This window comes from Carcharodon carcharias, chromosome 6 (genome assembly GCF_017639515.1).
Source record: "Carcharodon carcharias isolate sCarCar2 chromosome 6, sCarCar2.pri, whole genome shotgun sequence".
Classification (NCBI taxonomy): Eukaryota; Metazoa; Chordata; class Chondrichthyes; order Lamniformes; family Lamnidae; genus Carcharodon; species Carcharodon carcharias.
Genome location: NC_054472.1, coordinates 58,347,063 through 58,366,158, shown reverse-complemented (window position 1 = coordinate 58,366,158; position 19,096 = coordinate 58,347,063). Strand labels below are relative to the sequence as shown.

The 19,096-nt window shown below is 39.9% G+C and overlaps 1 protein-coding gene across 3 annotated transcripts in view; it reads right to left on the bottom strand.

Moving 5' to 3' along the window:
• samd12 (sterile alpha motif domain containing 12) overlaps positions 1 to 7,806 on the bottom strand; it is a 120,987-nt gene extending 113,181 nt beyond the window's left edge. For 2 of the 3 annotated variants that reach the window (XM_041190403.1, XM_041190405.1), the window contains exon 1: positions 7,662 to 7,806. In XM_041190403.1, coding sequence (XP_041046337.1) covers positions 7,662 to 7,674 — 13 coding nt within the window. In that variant the 5' untranslated portion in view covers positions 7,675 to 7,806. Of the gene's footprint in view, positions 1 to 5,698; positions 5,848 to 7,661 lie in introns of those variants that run through there. The other variant, XM_041190404.1, reaches the window with a different exon arrangement.
• Between the last annotated feature and the right edge of the window lie 11,290 nt (positions 7,807 to 19,096).

Here is a 19,096-nt window from a genome sequence, read left to right as displayed (position 1 = left end):
GCACATTAGTTCCTAACAACACAAGGACAGCATTCCCAGGCCTGCATGGATAGGCAGAGCACTTTGTGCACCTACAACCAAAAATGACAGCCAGCAGAGAGTTACATTTGAGAGATGAGTTTTCCAGATGCAAGAGAACAATTTTAACTCTGTCCAAGTGACTGGGGTTTGGAGGAGATAAAATTCAGGCCCAAAGATTCTTAACACTTCCACACACACTAGCACTTCATTTAGAGTGCTGTGTTGCCACTGAAACGAACACTAATACAATATAAAGATATTCAAGACAACCTAGAAATAGCCCTAAAATTTTCCTTCTTTCTCCTCCTATCGGTTTGTCTACAGCAGTAGAGTTTGATCTGTCATGGATGCACATTTTCCAAATAAATTTTCTAACTAGTTTCTGGACACGCTTGTTTGAATTAGCCAGATCACCAGGCTTTTGTTTGGCGCTTCCACACGACTGATGTCAGAACTCAACATATGGAGAAATTCCAGATGTAAATCCTGCAGCAGGAGGCAACAGGAATTTGAATACACTGCACTCATCTCCTGTCAACCTTTCAATGAAGGCCACGTCACCTTTCTGCCAACGAAAAAACTCTATGAAAGGGAAGGAAATAAAAACCAAAGTATTGAAGCACAGAACACTTACAACAAAATCTTAAAAATTATATTGCTATCCAATGACTTCTTGTTAAGGGTATCACTTACCCCACACTTTGCTCCAGGCAAATCCATGAGAATAAAAACTACAATTTTATTAGACCACATGCATTACAGACGAATAAAGCAAATTATTCTAAAGCAAATAGTGCTAATAATTTGAACAAAAGGGCATTTTAATAAAAGCCAGTTCTATCAACTGACAGTTCAATTTATTTATATAGAAAGGTTTCACCACACAGTAATATTATGAACAAAATGTCCAACTTGAAACTTAACACCGAAAGAAAAAATCCACAGTGTATAAGTAGAAACTTAATGGACAGTTAATTCTAAAAAGGAGCCTGTAGGATTATACATCTTTTCATCCTTGTTTATTTTTGGAATGTATTGGAGACAGTGGCATAATGGTAGCATCACTGCACTAGAAATCCAGAGGCCTAGACTAAAGCTCTGGGAATATGGGCTCAAATCAACCATGGCAAATAATTAAAATTTAATTCCAGATTTTGTTAATTCAAGTCTCAGTAATGGTGACCATGAAACAATTGTTGATAGAGTCATAAAAACCTATCTGGCTCACTAATGTCCTTTAGGGAGGGAAATCTGCCACCCTAACCTGGTCTGGCCTACATGAGACTCCAGACCCACAGCAACGTGGTTGACTCTTAACTACCCTCTGAAATAGCCTAGCAAGCCACTCAATTCAAGGGCAATTAGGGATGGGCAAATTGTTAGCAACACCCACACCTCATGAAAGAATAATTATCTCAAATAGTGACAGATACATGGATGTGCTAATGGGGAGAGAAGGGATTATATGCTGCTTCTCCCAAAAATAAATTGGTCACATTAGTGCATTACGGTTACATGACTTTGCAGTTTGAGAATGGAACTCAAGTCCTGTTTTTTTTTTAAACTGCAGCCAAAAACTGAAGTCTCCTGGTTTACTAACAGCTGGATTTTATTTAAAGTAGAGATATTTTCAATCTCAGGCTCACTTACATAGCCATGTTGCTCCTTACTGCTGTAACCTCCTTCAGCTCACATCATTATGCCCTCTGCTCTTCTGACTCTGGTTGTCTTTCACACTGCTTTCAAACTGTCAAACATTTTGGTTCCATTCTCTGGAATGTTCTCCAGAAATTAACTTCCAACAACTTGCAATATTTTTTCTAAAATTGCTGTATAAATGCAAGGGCCTTCAGAAGCAGGTAGCCAGCAAAAGGAGATTTTAAGGGATGACAAGAGGTCGAGTATAGAAATAAGAGAATGCGAATTTTAAATGAGGCATTGGGCACCAGGAATCAATGGGGGTGGCAGGGTTTTAGATCAGCTGAAGTGTAGTTTAGTTTAGTGTGGGGGATTGAAAGTTAACCAGCAGAGCATTGGAATAGTCGATTCTGGAGAGGACAAAAAGGCATAAATGACTTCCCTACCCATCTTAGAAAAGATATATTGGCCTTGGAAGGAGTGCAGCATATTCATCAGAAATGTCACCAGAGTTAAATGAGGAGGAGAAATTGCATAAACTTGGCCGGTATTCCATGGAGTATAAAAAGATCAGGGATGATTTGATGGAGGCTTAAGATTTTGAAAGGAGTTGATTGTGTAGGCAGAAAGAAACATTTTCCACTGGTTGGGGTGTTAAGGAGATTAAAATTACTGCCAGGTCATGTAACACATCTTCACCCCAAAAACATGTTCAGAACTCTATCCCACACAGCTCAATTAGTAATTTTAAATCAGGGATCAATGGACATTTGCATGAAGTCAAGATTCAGATCAGCCATGATTTCACTGAATGGCAGAACAGGCTCAATAGGTTGAACAGTCTACCCCTGTACCTATATTCCATCTTTAAAAGAATTTTCAAATGTTCCTATTTTCCCCCATCACTGCTCAGCACCCTTTAGACTTCTAATGAACGTGGGGCTTAGAACAACAGCAACTATGAACAGGGACTAAAAGCTACATGACCAAATGTTCAGTGCTCTAGAAACAAGGACAATTCACATTTGAAACACCCCAAACTACGTAACCAGTCATACTGTTGTAGCCAATTAAATGAACAATCACTAATAGGTGTCATTAATTCATGTTCAGCTTCCAATTAGACACTGTTCCAAATTTTAAAAAAGCTGACAGCAAATTTAGAGTTGTGAGGCAGATTAGTAAACTTAGCACTCAGTATGTCCAATTATTATGGATCTGCAAGCAGCAAATAGAATGCTGAATTACAGTCACACTAGTTATTATTAAACTGTACAGTGCTCTGATCAAACCACAGTGTACTGCATGCAGCTTTGGACAATGAGACAGATTATCAAATCCTAGGTATAGTGCAGAAATATTCCTGGTATGTCAGATTGAGTTATTAGGAAACATGAGGAACTTTCCAGCAACGATAGTTACTGTAGAGATGCTAGGATATCAAGACAGGACAAGCAAGACAGCAAACAATGTAAAAAATGGCAATACAAATGCTGTATTAAAATTAAAGCATAACAGTAGATTAGGCAGCACAAGTTGAAATGAGAGAAAAGAAAATGTACTGATAAAGTGCCTTTACAGAAAGTGATTAATACTCAAAACAGATTTATGGATAGACCACGGAGGTAAAAAATAATTGGGATCTGTAGTTTGTTAAAAAATATTAGCAAGATGGGTTGAATGGCCTTCCTCACGCCTATCTTGCATACCTCTGGATTGTTTCCTTGATTCCAAAACAAGACGATTTTGCGATGGAAATTCCAAGCCACAGGTATTTGCAAGAGGAAGTTTAAATTACATGGATGACTTCAAGAAATATAGTTTTAACTTTTGATAAACACTTTGTTAAATGGTTGATCACATTATGGCCAATGTGCCACTTAGTTACCTGTAACGAAGCTTGAAATTCCCCACAAAACTACTACATTAAATCATGTTTCTTCTTAATCAGTCTCACAAAAGTTGGCCCGAGCTCCTCCACACTAGCCCAAACAAAAACATGTACATTAGTAGTTCATTTTGATTCTGTTTTAGGAGAGAGTGTGACATCTATGTGCTTGACTGGCATTTCTATACTGTCTTCTTTAAGCCCACTGGACAATGGTGGTGGGTGGATAACACATAGGAATCAACACAAAGCAGATGCACACCATAACAAGCATAGCTCAGCTGCAGGCATAAATGACAATCAATTTACCTTTGTGACGGGGTGGGACTGGGGGGGGCGGGTTTGAAGAGAGGGAGGTGAAGGAAGAAATTAAGAGAACACATAACCCGATGCCAAAGAGAAGAGTTGTACCCATTTATGCCAGCAGCATAAGTAAAATCTGGGCAGAAATCAGCCAAGAGAGCACAAAAAAAATCAGGAACTTTTAAACGTATCCAGAGTTATGCTGTGCTTTCTGTGATCTTCTATACTGGTGTAAGATTCAATTCACCGTGATCAGGCCCTGCCCACAACTCCAAGTTGAAATTGAGAGATTTGACATAAGTAGGCCCAGTTTAAGTTTCTTTTCATACCAAATAATTAATTTTTTTTAAAGAATCTGACTGTCGGCCACCAATACTGTTAAATTATTCAGTACAGTTCCTTAAAGTCATTGTAAATCAGATTCTCACAGGTGGCAGACAGGATGCATTAAAAATAATTTTGTGATAAATGCAGCTGAAAATGGGGTTATGAAACTGCACCAGGTTACTACTCTGAAAGGGATAACTTTTAAAAAAAGACAATTTCAATTATGCTGGTTTATTCAAGATTTTATGTTTGTGATTATGCAAACTAATAGTAGAAACTTGACCTATTTCAAGCATATTTTGCACGCAAAGTGAAAATGCTGCCCTAATGTATAGCAAAACGATGTTTCTTTGGAATTCAGTTTGCAACAATGAGCTAACTCCTCATTGAACATTGAGTACAGTAAGAGAAGCAGGAGCAGATCTGCCAGCAGATTGCCAAAATAGGATACCCTGGAGCTGGGCTTTTTGTTCTTACAGCAATGGAGATCCAATCATTTGTAAGAGAACAATAAGGTGGCCACATTTGCTATATTGCTTATACCCTAGTAAAACCTACAGTTGGAACTTCTGATGCACAATTTTAGACATAAGACAAAAGAGGATCAGCAAAAACAAATACACAGAAAGCAGTAACTGTAAGGCACTTGGTGAAGATGCAATAGTTCTCCTGATGTTCTGACTAATGTAGTAGCAACTTGAAAATACACTTTGGATGTAAGTGTTCACATGTGTCTACAAAGAAGGGTATACATCCCCTCAGCACATATATACCCACCTCAATTCACGGTCAACTTACTGAACTGGAAAGTATACACGTTAGCAGATACTTGCTATAAACCCAGAGAGATTGAGATTTTGATTTTTTTGTGCCTTACAAGCTTAAGTGGCTGTTTTAACACTGGAAAGTTTTCCCAATCAATATTTTGAGAGCCACAAATTTTCACATCTACACGTGTGTTCAATGTTACAGGCTTAAAAATTGCAGGTCACTTAATACATTCTAAAAAAAGTCACTCTTTGGCAAATTGTTCACCATAAATTTCACCTTGTTCTTTACAGTAAAAATACACAAAACCAGGAACAAGGTTCAAGAATTTTGAAAAGAATATTAAAATGCTGAGAGTTCTACCGCCTCATTAAAAATGTTTCTTCAGTCTATGCCATTTGACAACAGCAAAAGTGCAGTAAGATATTGTCAAGATTTTAAATATTCATCCAAGAGGCTCTATCAAGAAAGTTCTTTCATCTTTGCCTCTATTCATCCCAAGAAAACTTCTAAAGGCTGACTCTAAACTTTTTAAAGTTATACTGTCATTCAAAAATCACAGAACAATTTTAAATTTTAACTTAATTCAATTTTACTCCTGAATTAATTTTCTATTTACATGTCAGAGCAAGTTTTTCCATATCAAAAATCCATTAAAACTAGACAAGTACAGGTAATTACTTCACACAGCAATAAAGCAAGAAATTTTAATCTATTGGTTAATAAAAATATTGTATTTACATAGCAGCTTACCACATTTCAGATATGTCCCAAATGACAAAATACAATTCTTGGCTCAACCCACTGAGCCCTTAAAGCCTCTCCTGCATCTACAAGGATTAAGTCAGGCATGTGATGGAACATTTGCCACTTGCAACAACACTCATGGAAACTAAATACCACCCAGAACAGAACATACAGTTCAAGTGAATGGCTAACTACTGAATCCAATATTCACCCTCTCCACCACTTACTTATATATTGCAGTCACAGTGTACATTTCCTACAGGATATAGTGCAGTGACTCACCAAGGTGATTCCAGCAATGCCCTCCCTGTGACCATTTATGACTGAGAACAGCAGGAGGAATGCTGGGGGTGATACTGTCTCTGCAAGCCACACTATCCAGAGATCAATAGATCTCAATTCTTCATCCCTGTATATAAACTATTATAGGAGCATCATAGAACTTTAGTGGTTTGAGATGGATCACTTCCATCTTGTAAAGTTTAGATTTTAGACTCTGCTTTGTCACACCACCAACATACAAAGAACAAGTAAAAACAAGTGAAATGGAATGGCTTCTATAGTAAACCCATAAACACGATAACATAAAAAAAATCAATGGCAGTTAACTATCTTGAGATAACAATGGCTGAGAGGAATGTTGGTCAGAACCCAGATCATCCTATTTTTGAAGTGACATGTGATCCTTTATCATCCATTTCAATAAACAATTTAATGGCTTACCCAAAGGATGACACCTATAACAGCAGTGCTTCCCATGTATTACACCAGATTAGGAGCTCAATCTGGGACCTACAAACTTCTAACCCAAATATATTAGTGGTAACTGAGCTGGTGGGGATGGGGCCAGAATCTATTGCAGAGTAGTTCCATTGATGTTTAATGCTACATAGTTTAGCCAGCAGAGAGTAGGATGCCAATCCAGGATCACCCAACTCAGGAAATAGCACCACTGGTTAAGTATGCAATAGTGCCCAGCTAGTAGCTAACTTTTCCCTCCAGCCTGTAGATTGCCTCCTATGCATGTACTCCAAGTGTGACCTAATCTATATCTAAACGTTCAATGTAACTTCTCAGCTTTTAAATTCTATTCCCCTAGAAGAACTGAGCTAGTCTAAGACATATACAGAATCCACATAATTAAATTAGAGTTGCATTATTGAAAGGAGAGAACAGAAGATACACTTGATTTGGTAGATAGCTACAACACTGAAAACTACAGCACCGAAAACTACAAGTGTTGAAATGAAGACATTGGAGAATATGACTTTTTTAGTTCAAACGAAAGAACAGGTTATGGAAAATTACTCCACATAAAAAAGGTAGGGTCTTTCCTTCTTTTGAGAGAACACTTCTTCAGATAGGAGATTTTCATTCAGTCTTAACAGTTAAAAAAAATTCAAAAGTAGTAATAAACTCAAATAAACCAGGTAACTTAAACGTCCCCTACAGTCTCTCAATGCCTTTCGACTATATAAAGGGTCACTCTCATGTTTGGAAAACCTCGGTTTATTTATATTTACAGCAAGATCAAGCCACAGAGTGCTACATGTCAACAATGAATGTGCTATACAACAGCTTCGCCTATCCCCATCATAAAAATTAGCCACAGTCAATGAAGGTTGAGAGAAAGATCGCAGCTTTAAAGATAATGGCAATTCTACCGTAAGATAACTACCTGGGCTAGACTAACACGTTACCAATGTAGAGTTTACCAACATTGCCGTAAATTTTCCAACAGCTGGTTTGGCGCTTTCAAAAAAATAAACCCATCTAGCTTGCCCTGCCCTTCACATAGCAACATTAAAGCTCATGCTGACATCGCTCCCAGAACACACAGCAAACGTGCCATTAAATGTGAATGAAAGCCCAGCAGAGAGCTGGATTCTGTCATCTAGCTCATCAGATGGAGTTGCCTTTTCCTGTTTTATCCAGAAGCAAGTCAATTAACCCAGTTTAAAAACGTTACCTTCCACAGCCATTATATCAGCGACTCTTTAATCCGAACATTATCCATTTGTTGTCCCTACAGTAATATGCTGATTTTAGGAACTCTCCCAATCACAGGATTCTCGCAGCTGTCGCCAATCCGATCCGATCCGACCCGACCTGCACAGAACAGCACTGCGCATGTGCCTCCGGAGTCTGGGATTTGTAGTCTCTCTCCCCTCCCACCAATTCATTCCCACCAATTGAAGGGAAAGGGAGCAGGAGCCAGTGCACCTTACCAGTTACAATGTAGAAATCCCACTAATGTAAAAGCCTCGGGAAGTCGCAAAGCCCCCCAGCAACAATACACTTACGCTTATTAGGCTATAGAAATGAACTCTAATTCCCAATGTGCTTTGAAATGTGAGCAGGTTGCTAAGGCTAAAGGGTGGCTCTGCAAAGGCTGTAATGTCATCGACAATTTAAACAACCAATTACCGTGTTGTTATCTTAAGCATTTTCTGTTGCCAGCGATGATGTGACCGATCTACAGAGTAACAGTTAAAAGATCATCAAAAATGAAGCGAATTGAATCTTTTTGAAGCAAAAAACAAGAAGCTTGTTAATCTGGGTTGGATTCTTCATAATTTCGCAAAATCAAATTTTAATTTTATTCTGTTCTGAAATTATTTTAGGATAAATTTCTTTGCATTTGAATAAGAGTCATCTTTACCACTGGAGAGGGAGAGAAGTCGAATCAATGCTCATTTATTGCATAGTAGTGTCATTTGAAAAAATGTGATGTTGGCATAAATCTTTCTTACGTAAAGTTTTTGACACTGTTGAAACCTGCGTCCATTTGAACTTGATAACTAACATAAACCAACACCAGATTTAGGAATATTGTAAAACGTTGTTTGATCTTTATGCTTCATAAACTTGGGAGTCTAGGTACACAGTACATTAAAATGCCATGCACCGACATAGAAAATAATCAAAAAGGCCAATGGCATGCCGGCCGTTATATGTAGAGGACTAGAATACAAGAGGGTGGAAGTGATGCTTCAGCTATACAAATCTCTGGTTAGATCACAACTGGAGTGCTATGATACCACAGTTTGGAAAGGATATATTGGTAGGTTTACCAGAATTATACCTGGATTCGAAGCGTTAAATTAGGAGCAGAGATCGTGCAAACTAGTTTTATTCCCTGGAATTTACAAGTGATTTGATCAAAGTTCTCAATACATTAAGGGGAACAGGTAGGTAGATTAGGTTATTATTTCTGCAGTTTGGGTAATGTAGGACTCGAAGACATGGATTAAAAATTGGAGCCAGACCTTTCAGAAATGTAATGAGGAAACACTTTTACGCACAGAAGGTGGTAGAAGTTTGAAATTCTCCTGAATTGTTGCTGGATCAATTGTTAATTTTAAACCTGAAATTGATAGATTTTTGTTAAGTGAAGATATTAAGGAATATGGACAAAGGCAGTTTATGTGGAGTTAGGTCATAGATCACTCATGATCTCATTGAATGGCAGAAAAGGTTCAAGGGGCTAATCAGCCTACAAAGGTTCCTATGTTCCTTAATGGTACTTATCTCACTCATGCTGTTCATTATTATAAAACCATAAGAAATAGGAACAGGAGTAGACCATTCAGCCCTTTGAGCCTGCTCTGCCATTCAATAAGATTATGGCTGATCTTGTGTTTAAATTTCTACATTCCCATCTAAACCAGCTAACTTCTGATTTCCTTGCCTAACAAGAATCTATCTAACTCTACCTTAAAAATATTCAATGACCCTGTTTTTACCACTTCTGAGGCAGAGAGTTCCAAAGTCGTACAACAGTCTGAGAGAAAAAAATTCTCTTCCCCTGTCTTAAAAGGGCAGCCCCTAATTTTAAAACCGTGCCCCCTAGTCCTGGACTCACCCACAAGAGGAAACATCCTTGCGACGTCCACATTGTTAAGGCCATTCAGGATCTTTTACATTTCAATCAAATCACCCCTCATTCTTCTAAACTCCATTGGAAACAAGCCCAGCCTGTCCAACTTTTCCTCATAAGATAACCTACTCATTCCAGGCATCAATCTAGTAAACCTCCTTTGAACCGCCTCTAATGCATTTACATCCTTCCTTAAATAAGGTGATCAAAACTGCACACAGTATTCGAGGTGCGGTCTCACCAATGCCTTGTATAACTGAAGCATAACATCCTTACTTTTCTGTTCAATCGCTCTTGTAATAAAGGATAGCATCCCATTAACCTTCTTAATTACATGCTGTACCTGCAAACTAACTTTTTGTGACTCATGTACTAGAATACCTAGATCCCTCTGTGCCTCAGAATTTTGCAGCTGTTCTCCATTTAAGTAATACTCTGCTTTTTTGTTCAATTATCTAGTGTACAGGACAAGCATATTAGTTATCCCCCTGAAATTTTAAATGGCTTTGGAATTCCAGGGTCAGTGTCCAGGAAAACAGAAAATATAATCTATATTCTACAATGCAAAACATTCCTTCATTGATTCACCATAAACATCAAAGGACCTTCTCACCTCCTTTCAGCTGCCAACTGATATGGGATAAAATAGAGCGTAGGTTAAATTTAAGGCAGGCAGCCTCATATAATATTTAAATGACCAAGTCTGAAAGTAGATTGGTTCGCTTCCCTTTACCCCACCCCTGTCAAAGCCAGCAGTGGGCCGGTTGCAGGTAGTTTGGGCTCCTGTTTCAGATCTTCTGAATTTTAACCTCTGACCCAACTTCATGCCATATGTTTTTGGATTTAAGATTCAGCCCATAGAGCATAAAGTCAAGGAAATTATGCTAAATCTTTATGAATCACAGGTTAGACCTCAGCTAGAGTATAGGGCGGAATTTTACGGCCTCTCCTGCTGGCGGGATTTTTCGGTCCCACCAACGTCAATGGACTTTTGAATGGCTCACCATATTTTCAAGCCCCGCTCCTGCTGCAGTGGAGTTGTAAAATTCCGCCCTGTATGTCTATTTCTGGCCATCACACTTTATGAAGAATGCCAAGGCCATGGACAGGGTGCAGAGGAGATTTACTGGAATGCTTCTAGGGGTGAGAGATTTCAGTTATGTAATGAGACTAGTGAAGTTGAGGATTGTCCTTAGAACAGACAAGGTTAAGGGGAAACAAAAACAGAATTACCTGGAAAAACTCAGCAGGTCTGGCAGCATCGGCGGAGAAGAAAAGAGTTGACGTTTCGAGTCCTCATGACCCTTCAACAGAACTAGAAAGGTTAAGGGGAGGTGTAATAGAGGTTTACAAAATTACAAGGGTTTTTGATTGAGTAGTTAGGGAAAAACTTTCTCTCCCGGTAGAAGAGTCAGTAACCAGACAAAACAGATTTAAGATAATTGGTAAAAAAACAATGGGGATATAAGAATTAATTTTAAGGAGTAAGTTCTTATGATGCCTGAAAGGGTGGTGGAAGCAGATTCAATAGTAAACTTCATTAGGGAATTGGATAAATATTTGAAAAAGGCATTTACAGGTCTGCGTGGGACTAATTGGATGCCTCTTTCAAATGCTGGTGCAGGCATAATGGCCCTAGTGGCTCTATTGGGCTCTATGAGTTTGATTCTAAAAGCTTCCTTGCTGGCTATAATGGTAGATCTCTGGTAAACAGTTAAGAAATCAAAATACACAATTTATGATTTGTTCTTACCGATTGATGAAAACCTTTTTTGAATATTCATAGTTGATTTCCTTTGCTCTTGAAAATAAGGGGCCGGATTTTTTGTGGATGAGTTGGAGAGGTAGAATCAGAAAATTACCTGACTAGGCAGACCCATCTCCATTAAAAGGTCCCTCACTCACCATATTTTCATTCTGGGGAAATGGGGGGGGTAAGGGTGCGATGGGGTCTGCCACCTCCAGAGGCAGGCCTGAGGTAGCAATGGAAGCTGGTGGATGGTGAGGCTGGCAGGCTAGAGCACCTGCCTCTGTTTACTGGAACATCAGCCCAGTTTTAATGATGAATGTCAGGCCCTAAAACTCTCATCTCTCTCCCCACCCCCCCCACCACTTACCTTCATGCCCCTCCATATCCCCTCATATCCCCCATGACCTCTCATGCCATGCATGCCTCTTTCATGCCCCTATGTATCCTCCAGAGTCACTCACCCAGTATCTACTATGGGCATACCTCAGGATGTCTTTGAAATTAATGTTAAAAAATATATCCAACAATATAATCTCTTTCAAGCACTCCATACTGAAAAAACTCTCCTTCAAAAAGGAACTCCAAAAAATTTAAATCCCCCTTTCTCAAGTGGTCAGCCTGTTGTAAAAACAAACACCTATTTCGCGAACCACATCAAAGATAATTGATCGATTAATAACCACTTAAAACCATCAATGAAAATGTCTATACAACCCCCTGCTGAGATAAGTGGTTCTTGACCCTTTGAAACTCAGCCAAGCATTCATAGTGGGCTCAACTGTAATAACCATTCCAGACAATGGAGCTTATTGAAACTGCAAATCAGATGGCTTATCAGTCCATGCTTTCCAGCAGCAGGGCTGAATTTTCCAGCCTCTCATGCTGGCAGGATATTCCAACCCTACCGATATAAATGGGGATTTCAATGGCTCGCCGGCCCTGCTGGGGGGTTGCTGGAAAATTCCGACCCAGGTGTCTGTTTTTTTTCGCTAACTGACAGCTGCTGAATGTTCTGTTTTCACTTTTAAAGGCTTCTGTGCATTTAAATAATTTCAAATCATTACATTGGAGTTTACAATGAATGTTTTCTTCAGTTTGAATGCATAAGAGCACTTTTCCCAATGAGAAAAGGGCTCTAATGCATCTCAACACCTATGCAATGCTGGTGAATGTAATGGACACCTTACTTTTGCAGGACAGAGCCCAATAATCGGTCACTGCAGTGAAAATGCATCTACCTTACAATACAACATTTAACTGTTGAAATTTAAAGAACAGATTAAAAAAAACATAAAGCCCTGTCCTCTGGTTCATATCTCCTCTGAGAAGCTGTGAACCTCACCGAAGGGGCACGACTTCACAAAAGTTGTGTGGGGCGGGTGGGGTTGGGAGACAGGGAGCGAATTGGACTGTCCACCTCCACGATGGAGCTGGCAAGGGCAGGAGTGCTGTGTGTGAGCTGGTTACCAGCACCTTTATCCTGCGCTAGCGAAAATAGCTGGAAATGGGAATGGGGCTGAGAATCCAGGCATCATGTTCTGCCGACCTCCCAACTCAGTAAAATCTGGACCAAGATCCTTAGGTAGTAATAGAAACATTGAAGTGGGGAGCAGGAGTAGAGTATACAACCCCTCAAGCATGTTCCACATTCAACACAATCATGGCTAATCTTCGGTCTCAACTCCACCTTCTCACTCACTTCTTATATCCCTTAATTTCCTGAGAGATAAAAATTCTGCCTGTCACAGGTTTAAATATACTGAATGATGAAACATCCATAGCCTTTTACATCATCAGGAGATACTAAAGCATTTCATAGCTAATGTATTATTTTTGAGGTACAGACACTGTTGCTACATAGGCAGAAATGACAGTCAATTTGCACATAGCAAGGTGTCTCAGACAACATTAAAATTGCACACAGATCCAAATAGATTGGATCCTTACATCCCTCAGCTGCTGTTGATGGATGGTGCGAGGAGCAGAGCCTCCGCTCACCCCAAGATCAATAATGTGAGCGGGAGCATGGCTGGGCATGTGAACATCCAGGCTAGGAGTTCCCTTGTTCTTGGCCTAGTGCAAGTGCAGCCAGTACCAGGGATCAAAGTACTTTTGTCAAGGACTCTTCTCGAGATTTCTCGAAGGCCGCTTTTTGATTTTCAGGGACTACTTTAAAAAAAAATTCTTTAACAGGATGTGGGCATTGCTGGCTAGGTCAGCATTTATTGCCCATCCCTTGTTGCTCTTAAGAAGGTGGTGGTAAGCTGCCTTCTTGAACTGTTGCAGTCTGGGTGTTGTAGGTATAGCAACAATGCTGTTAGGGAGAGAGTTTCAGGATTTTGACCCAGTGACAGTGAAGTAATGGCAATATAGTTCCAAGTCAGGATGGTGCGTGGCTTGGAGTGGAACTTGCAGGTGGTGGTGTTCCCATGCATCTTTTGCCCTTGTCCCTCTTGTGTGGTGGAGGTTACAAGTTTGAAAGGTGCTGTAAAAGGAGCATTGGTGAGTTGCTGCAGTGCATCTTGTAGATGGTAGATGGAGGGAGTGAATATTGAAGGTGGTGGTTGGGGCACCAATCAAGTGGACTGCTGTGTCTTGAATGGTGTCAAGCTTCTTTAGTATTATTGGAACTACACTCATCCAGTCAAGTGGAGAGTATTCTATCATACTCCTGACTTGTGCCTTGTAGATAGTGGACAGGCTTTGGGGAGTCAGGAGGTGAGTTACATGCCATAGGGTTACTTAGCCTGTGACCTGCTCTTGTAGCTATATTATTTATATGGCTGGTCCCGTTCAGTGTCTGTTCAATGGTAACCTCCAGGATTTTGATAGTGGGGATTCAGCAATTGTAATGCCATTGAATGTCAAACATAAGAACATAAGAAATAGGAGCAAGAGTAGGCCATTCAGCCCCTCAAGCCTGCCCCACCATTCAATAGGATCATGGCTGATCTTCCTCAGGCCTCAACTCCTTTGTCGTGCCAGCTCCTCATAGCCCTCAATCCCCGATATTTCAAAAATCTATCTACCTCCTCTTTAAATACTTTCAGTGATCTAACCTCCACAACTCTCTGGGATAAAGAATTCTAGACATTCACTGCCTTCTGAGGGAAGAAATTCCTTCGCATCTCAGTTTTAAATGAGTGTCCCCTTATTCTGTAACTATGTCCCTTAGTTCGAGACTCCCCCACTAGTGGAAACAGCTTCTCAACATCTACCCTGTCAAGCCCCCTCAGAATCTTGTACATTTCAACAAGATTGCCCCTCATTCTTCTGAACTGTAATGAATAAAGGCCTAACCTGTTTAACTGTTCTTGATAAGTCAACCCCTTCATTCCAGGGATCAGCCTAGTGAATCTCTTTTTAACTGCCTCCAATGCCAGTATATCCTTTCTTAAATAGGGGACCAAAGCTGTGCACAGTACTTCAGGTGCGGCCTCACCAACACCCTATACAGTTGTAATAAGACTTCCCTATTTTTAAACTCCAACCCCCTAGCAATACAGGCCAAAATTCCATTTGCCTTTTTAATTACTGGCTGCACCTGCATGCTAACCTTTTGTGTATCATACACAAGGACACCCAGATCCCTCTGTGCTGCACTTCTTTGGAGTCTCTCTCCATTTAAATAATAGTCTGCCTTTTGATCCTTCCTACAACAGTGAATGACCTCACACTTTCCTACATTAAACGCCATCTGCCAAGTTTTTTGCCCACTCACTCAACCTATCTACATCCCCTTGCAGATTCCTTATGTCCTCATCACAACATACACCTATTCTTGTATCGTCAGCAAATTTGGATACATTGCACTCCAGCCCCTCCTCCAAGTCATTAATATAGAAAGTAAGTAACTGAGGCCCTAGGACTGATCCTTGAGGCACTCCACTAGCTACTTCTTTCCATTCTGAAAAAGACTCATTAATCCCAACTCTCTGTCTTCTGTGTGTTAACCAATCCTCAATCCATGTTAATATATTGCCTCCAATACTGTGAGCTCCTATTTGTGCAATAACCTTTTATGTGGCACGGTATCAAGTGCCTTCTGGAAATCCAAATACACTACATCTACCAGTTCCCCTTTGTCTACTCTGCTTGTTATATCCTCAAAGAACTCTAGCAAATTTACCAAACATGATTCCCCTTTCACAAAACCATGTTAACTCTGTTTGATTGCGTTAAGCATTTCTAAATGTCTTGCTATTTCTTCCTTAATAATGGGCTCTAGCATTTTCCCAACGACAGATGTTAGGCTGACTGGCCTATAGTTTCCTGCTTTTTGTCTCTCGCCCTTCTTGAACAGAGGCATCACATTAGTGATTTTCTAACACACTGAGACCTTCCCAGAATCCAGTGAGTTCTGGAATATTTCAACCAATATCTCCACTATCTCTGCAGCCACTTCCTTTAAAACCCTTGGACGCAGGCCATCAGGTCCTGGCAACTTGTCAGCCTTTAGTTCCATCAGTTTGTCAAATACTTTGTCCCTCGTGATAGAGACTGTTACAAGATCTTTCCTCCCATTAGCTCCTTGCTTTATCTGATACCTTTGGGATGTTTATAGTGTCCTCCACTGTGAAGGCCAATGCTAATTATTAATTTAAATTATCTGTCATTTCCAGTTCCCCGTTATCAATTCTCCAGTCGCATCCTCCAAGGGTCCCATGCTCACTTTAGCCACCCTTTCTTTCTATACACCCATAGAAATTCTTGCTGTTTGTTTTATATTTCTTGCCAATTTACTTTCATAATCAATTTTCTCGCTCTTTATTAGCTTTTAGTCATCCATTGCTAGTTCCTAAAAAATTCCCAATCCTCTGGCCTACCACTAGTTTTTGCCACTTTGCATGCCTTAGTTTTTGATTGGATACTCTCCTTGACCACCTTCGTTAACCACAAATGGTTCATCCTTCTCATTGAGTCCTTCTTTTTGACTGGGATAATTTTTTGCTGAGCTTTATGAAATATCTGCTTAAATGTCTGCCTCTGCTCAATCTTCCCCTTAGTCTATTTTCCCAGCACGCTTTAGATAAGTCTTTCTTCATACCTCTGTAATTTCTCTTATTTAATTTGAGGAAACTGGCTTGAGATCCGAGTTGCTCGCCCTCAAACTGAATTTGAAATTCTACCATGTTGTGGTTATTATCCTCTCGGGGATCCTTAACTACGATATCTCTTATTAAACCCACCTTATTACACATTACTAGATCTAAAATAGCCTGTCCCCTGGTAGGTTCTTCAACATTTTGCTCAAAGAAACAATCCCTGATGCACTGTACAAATTCATCTTCCATGTTACTCCTGCCAGTCAATATGCGATTAGAGTCACCCATGACAATTGTAGTGTCCTTCTTACATGCCTCAATTATTTCCTGATTTATACTTTGTCCTACAGTGAGGCAAATCTTCGAGGGCCTATAGACGACTCCAACCTGTAACTTTTTCCCTTTGTCAAGGGAAGATGGTTAGATTCTCTCTTATTGGAACTGGTCATTGCCTGGCAGCTGTGTGGCATGAATGTTACTTGCCACTTATCAGCCCAAGACTGAATGTTGTCCAGATTTTCAGGGGCTCCTTTTTCATTCTCACTAGCTCCTTTATTAGGTGATGTAGTCACCTAACCTTTTGTATTTGTGTTGAATTTTTTCAGGGTTCTCTTCGTAAAAGGGACAAGGTAGCATAAACACCAAAGACTCTATAATATATATGAGCTCATCCAATCTCAAGCCAAGGATTATTCAGATAAAACTACGATGCTAACTATGTGTCAATGTGAAATGAAAAATTTATTTTGCAAACTAATGTCTTTATTTGGCAATAACATGGCTTGTGCAATAATGGTTCAAAACCAGAACAGCAAAAACATAGGGGAAAAGGGAAACAGAGGTTCTGATTGAAATGAAAGTTTCCATTATAACCAAAGGCAGCAAACACTTATCTATAGAGTCTCTAAATATTATTAAATCTTTTACTACCATAGGAATAAAAGGAAAATTAAAATGAGATGGACTTTCTCTCCACTGGCTACTCTGCTCTGACATTCTCGGCTCAGGTGATTCTCTTGGGCCTCCTCCTGGCTTCTTTACTGGATTTTCGGCCACCTCTTCTTTTTTTGGTTCTTCTCCTAGGCTTCCTGGAGGATGTTGAAGTTCCTCTGTCAAATGGGTTGGCCAAGTTATCCAGCTTCAGCTCCTCCAATCTTGGGTTCTGTCTCTGGAGTAGCAGCAAGATGGAGAGAGAGGGAACCTGTAGTTGGAGGAGCTGGAGCAGTCCACGTGGGAGGGACAGAATTTATGATTGGAGGAGCAGCTCCTCACAGATTCTCTTTCTCCCACACTCACTCCTCCTCTAATCACAACTCTGCTTTGTTTTCCCGCTTTCAGGGATTCCTGCTCCTGCAATTGTTCAGCCCCCTTTGGACCATGGAGAAGCCATTATGTAAAGTAATACTGTACGGGGTGACCTTTCTTGAATCTTTCATCCTGTTTTCACTTTATTATGGGCTACCTTTGACGCTTCAAGGGTAAGTTTGCCCGCCGCCCCTGTGCATTTTGAACCCTGGCCTGTACACCATAAGGGAACAGTTATACTCAGCTGACCAACAATGAAAGTGGTGACTACTTCCCTGGCCAAACTCACAACAAGGCTCGGATCCCCAAAGATTTGGTTGCCGACTGGTTATGTTTCTGAAAGCCTAAAATATTCAGTGTTGGAGATCATCATCATGCAGGTCCTGACATTTACACCAAGATGAAATGCCTGAGCCCAAAGGGCTATTGGACTCAGAGAATTAAAGTGTTAAATGAGAAAGAAGAGAATCAAGTAATGCCTTAGCATGCACAAAAACAGAGGAAATATATTTATGAAGATAAACTGTATGTGTGGATGCTTTAGGATAAAAACACTTCCTATCCTCAATGCTGTAAAATTAACAATGGTACTGAAACAAAATTGATGCAAAAATTTGGTCATTAAGACATTTTCATTATGAAAGTCAATTTTTTTCTGCCATTATTTTTAAAATTTAACCTTTAGTTCTACCTTAGGAAGTCGGTTCTTTTGAAATATTTTGCAACACAAAGTAGTTCTGTTGGCAAATCTTTTGTAGAATAATTTCACCAGCTTATTTGCACGAGAACATAAAGAATAGGAGCAGGAGAAGACCATGTGATCCATCGAGCCTGCTTCACCATGCGATATGATGATGGCTGATCTTGGGCTTCAATTTCACTCTCCTGTCTGCTCCCCATATCCCTTGATTCCCCAAGAGACCAAAAATCTGTCTGTCTCAGCCTTAAATATATCCAATGATAGAGCATCCACAACCCCCTAGGGTAGAGAATTCCAAAGAGTCACAACCATTTGAGTGAAGAAATTTCTTCTCATCTTAGACCTAAACAATCAATTGTGCCCCCTTTTTCTAGATTCTCAGCTAAAGAAAACAACATCTCAGTAGATACCCTGTCAAGGCCCTTCATAATCTTGAATGTTTCAATGGGATCACCTCTCATTCTTCTAAACTACAGAGAATATAGGCTCAATTTACTCAGTCTCTTATCATAGGTCAACCTTCTCATCCCAGGGACCAATCCAATGAACCATCACTGTACCACCTCAAATACAAACATACCCTTCCTTAAATATGGAGACTAAAACTGCACACTATATTCTACGTGTGGTTTCGCAAAGCCCTGTACAATTGTAGCAAGGCTTCTTTGTTCTTGTACTCCAATCCCTTTTCAATAAAGGCCAACATGCCATTTGCTTCCTTAAT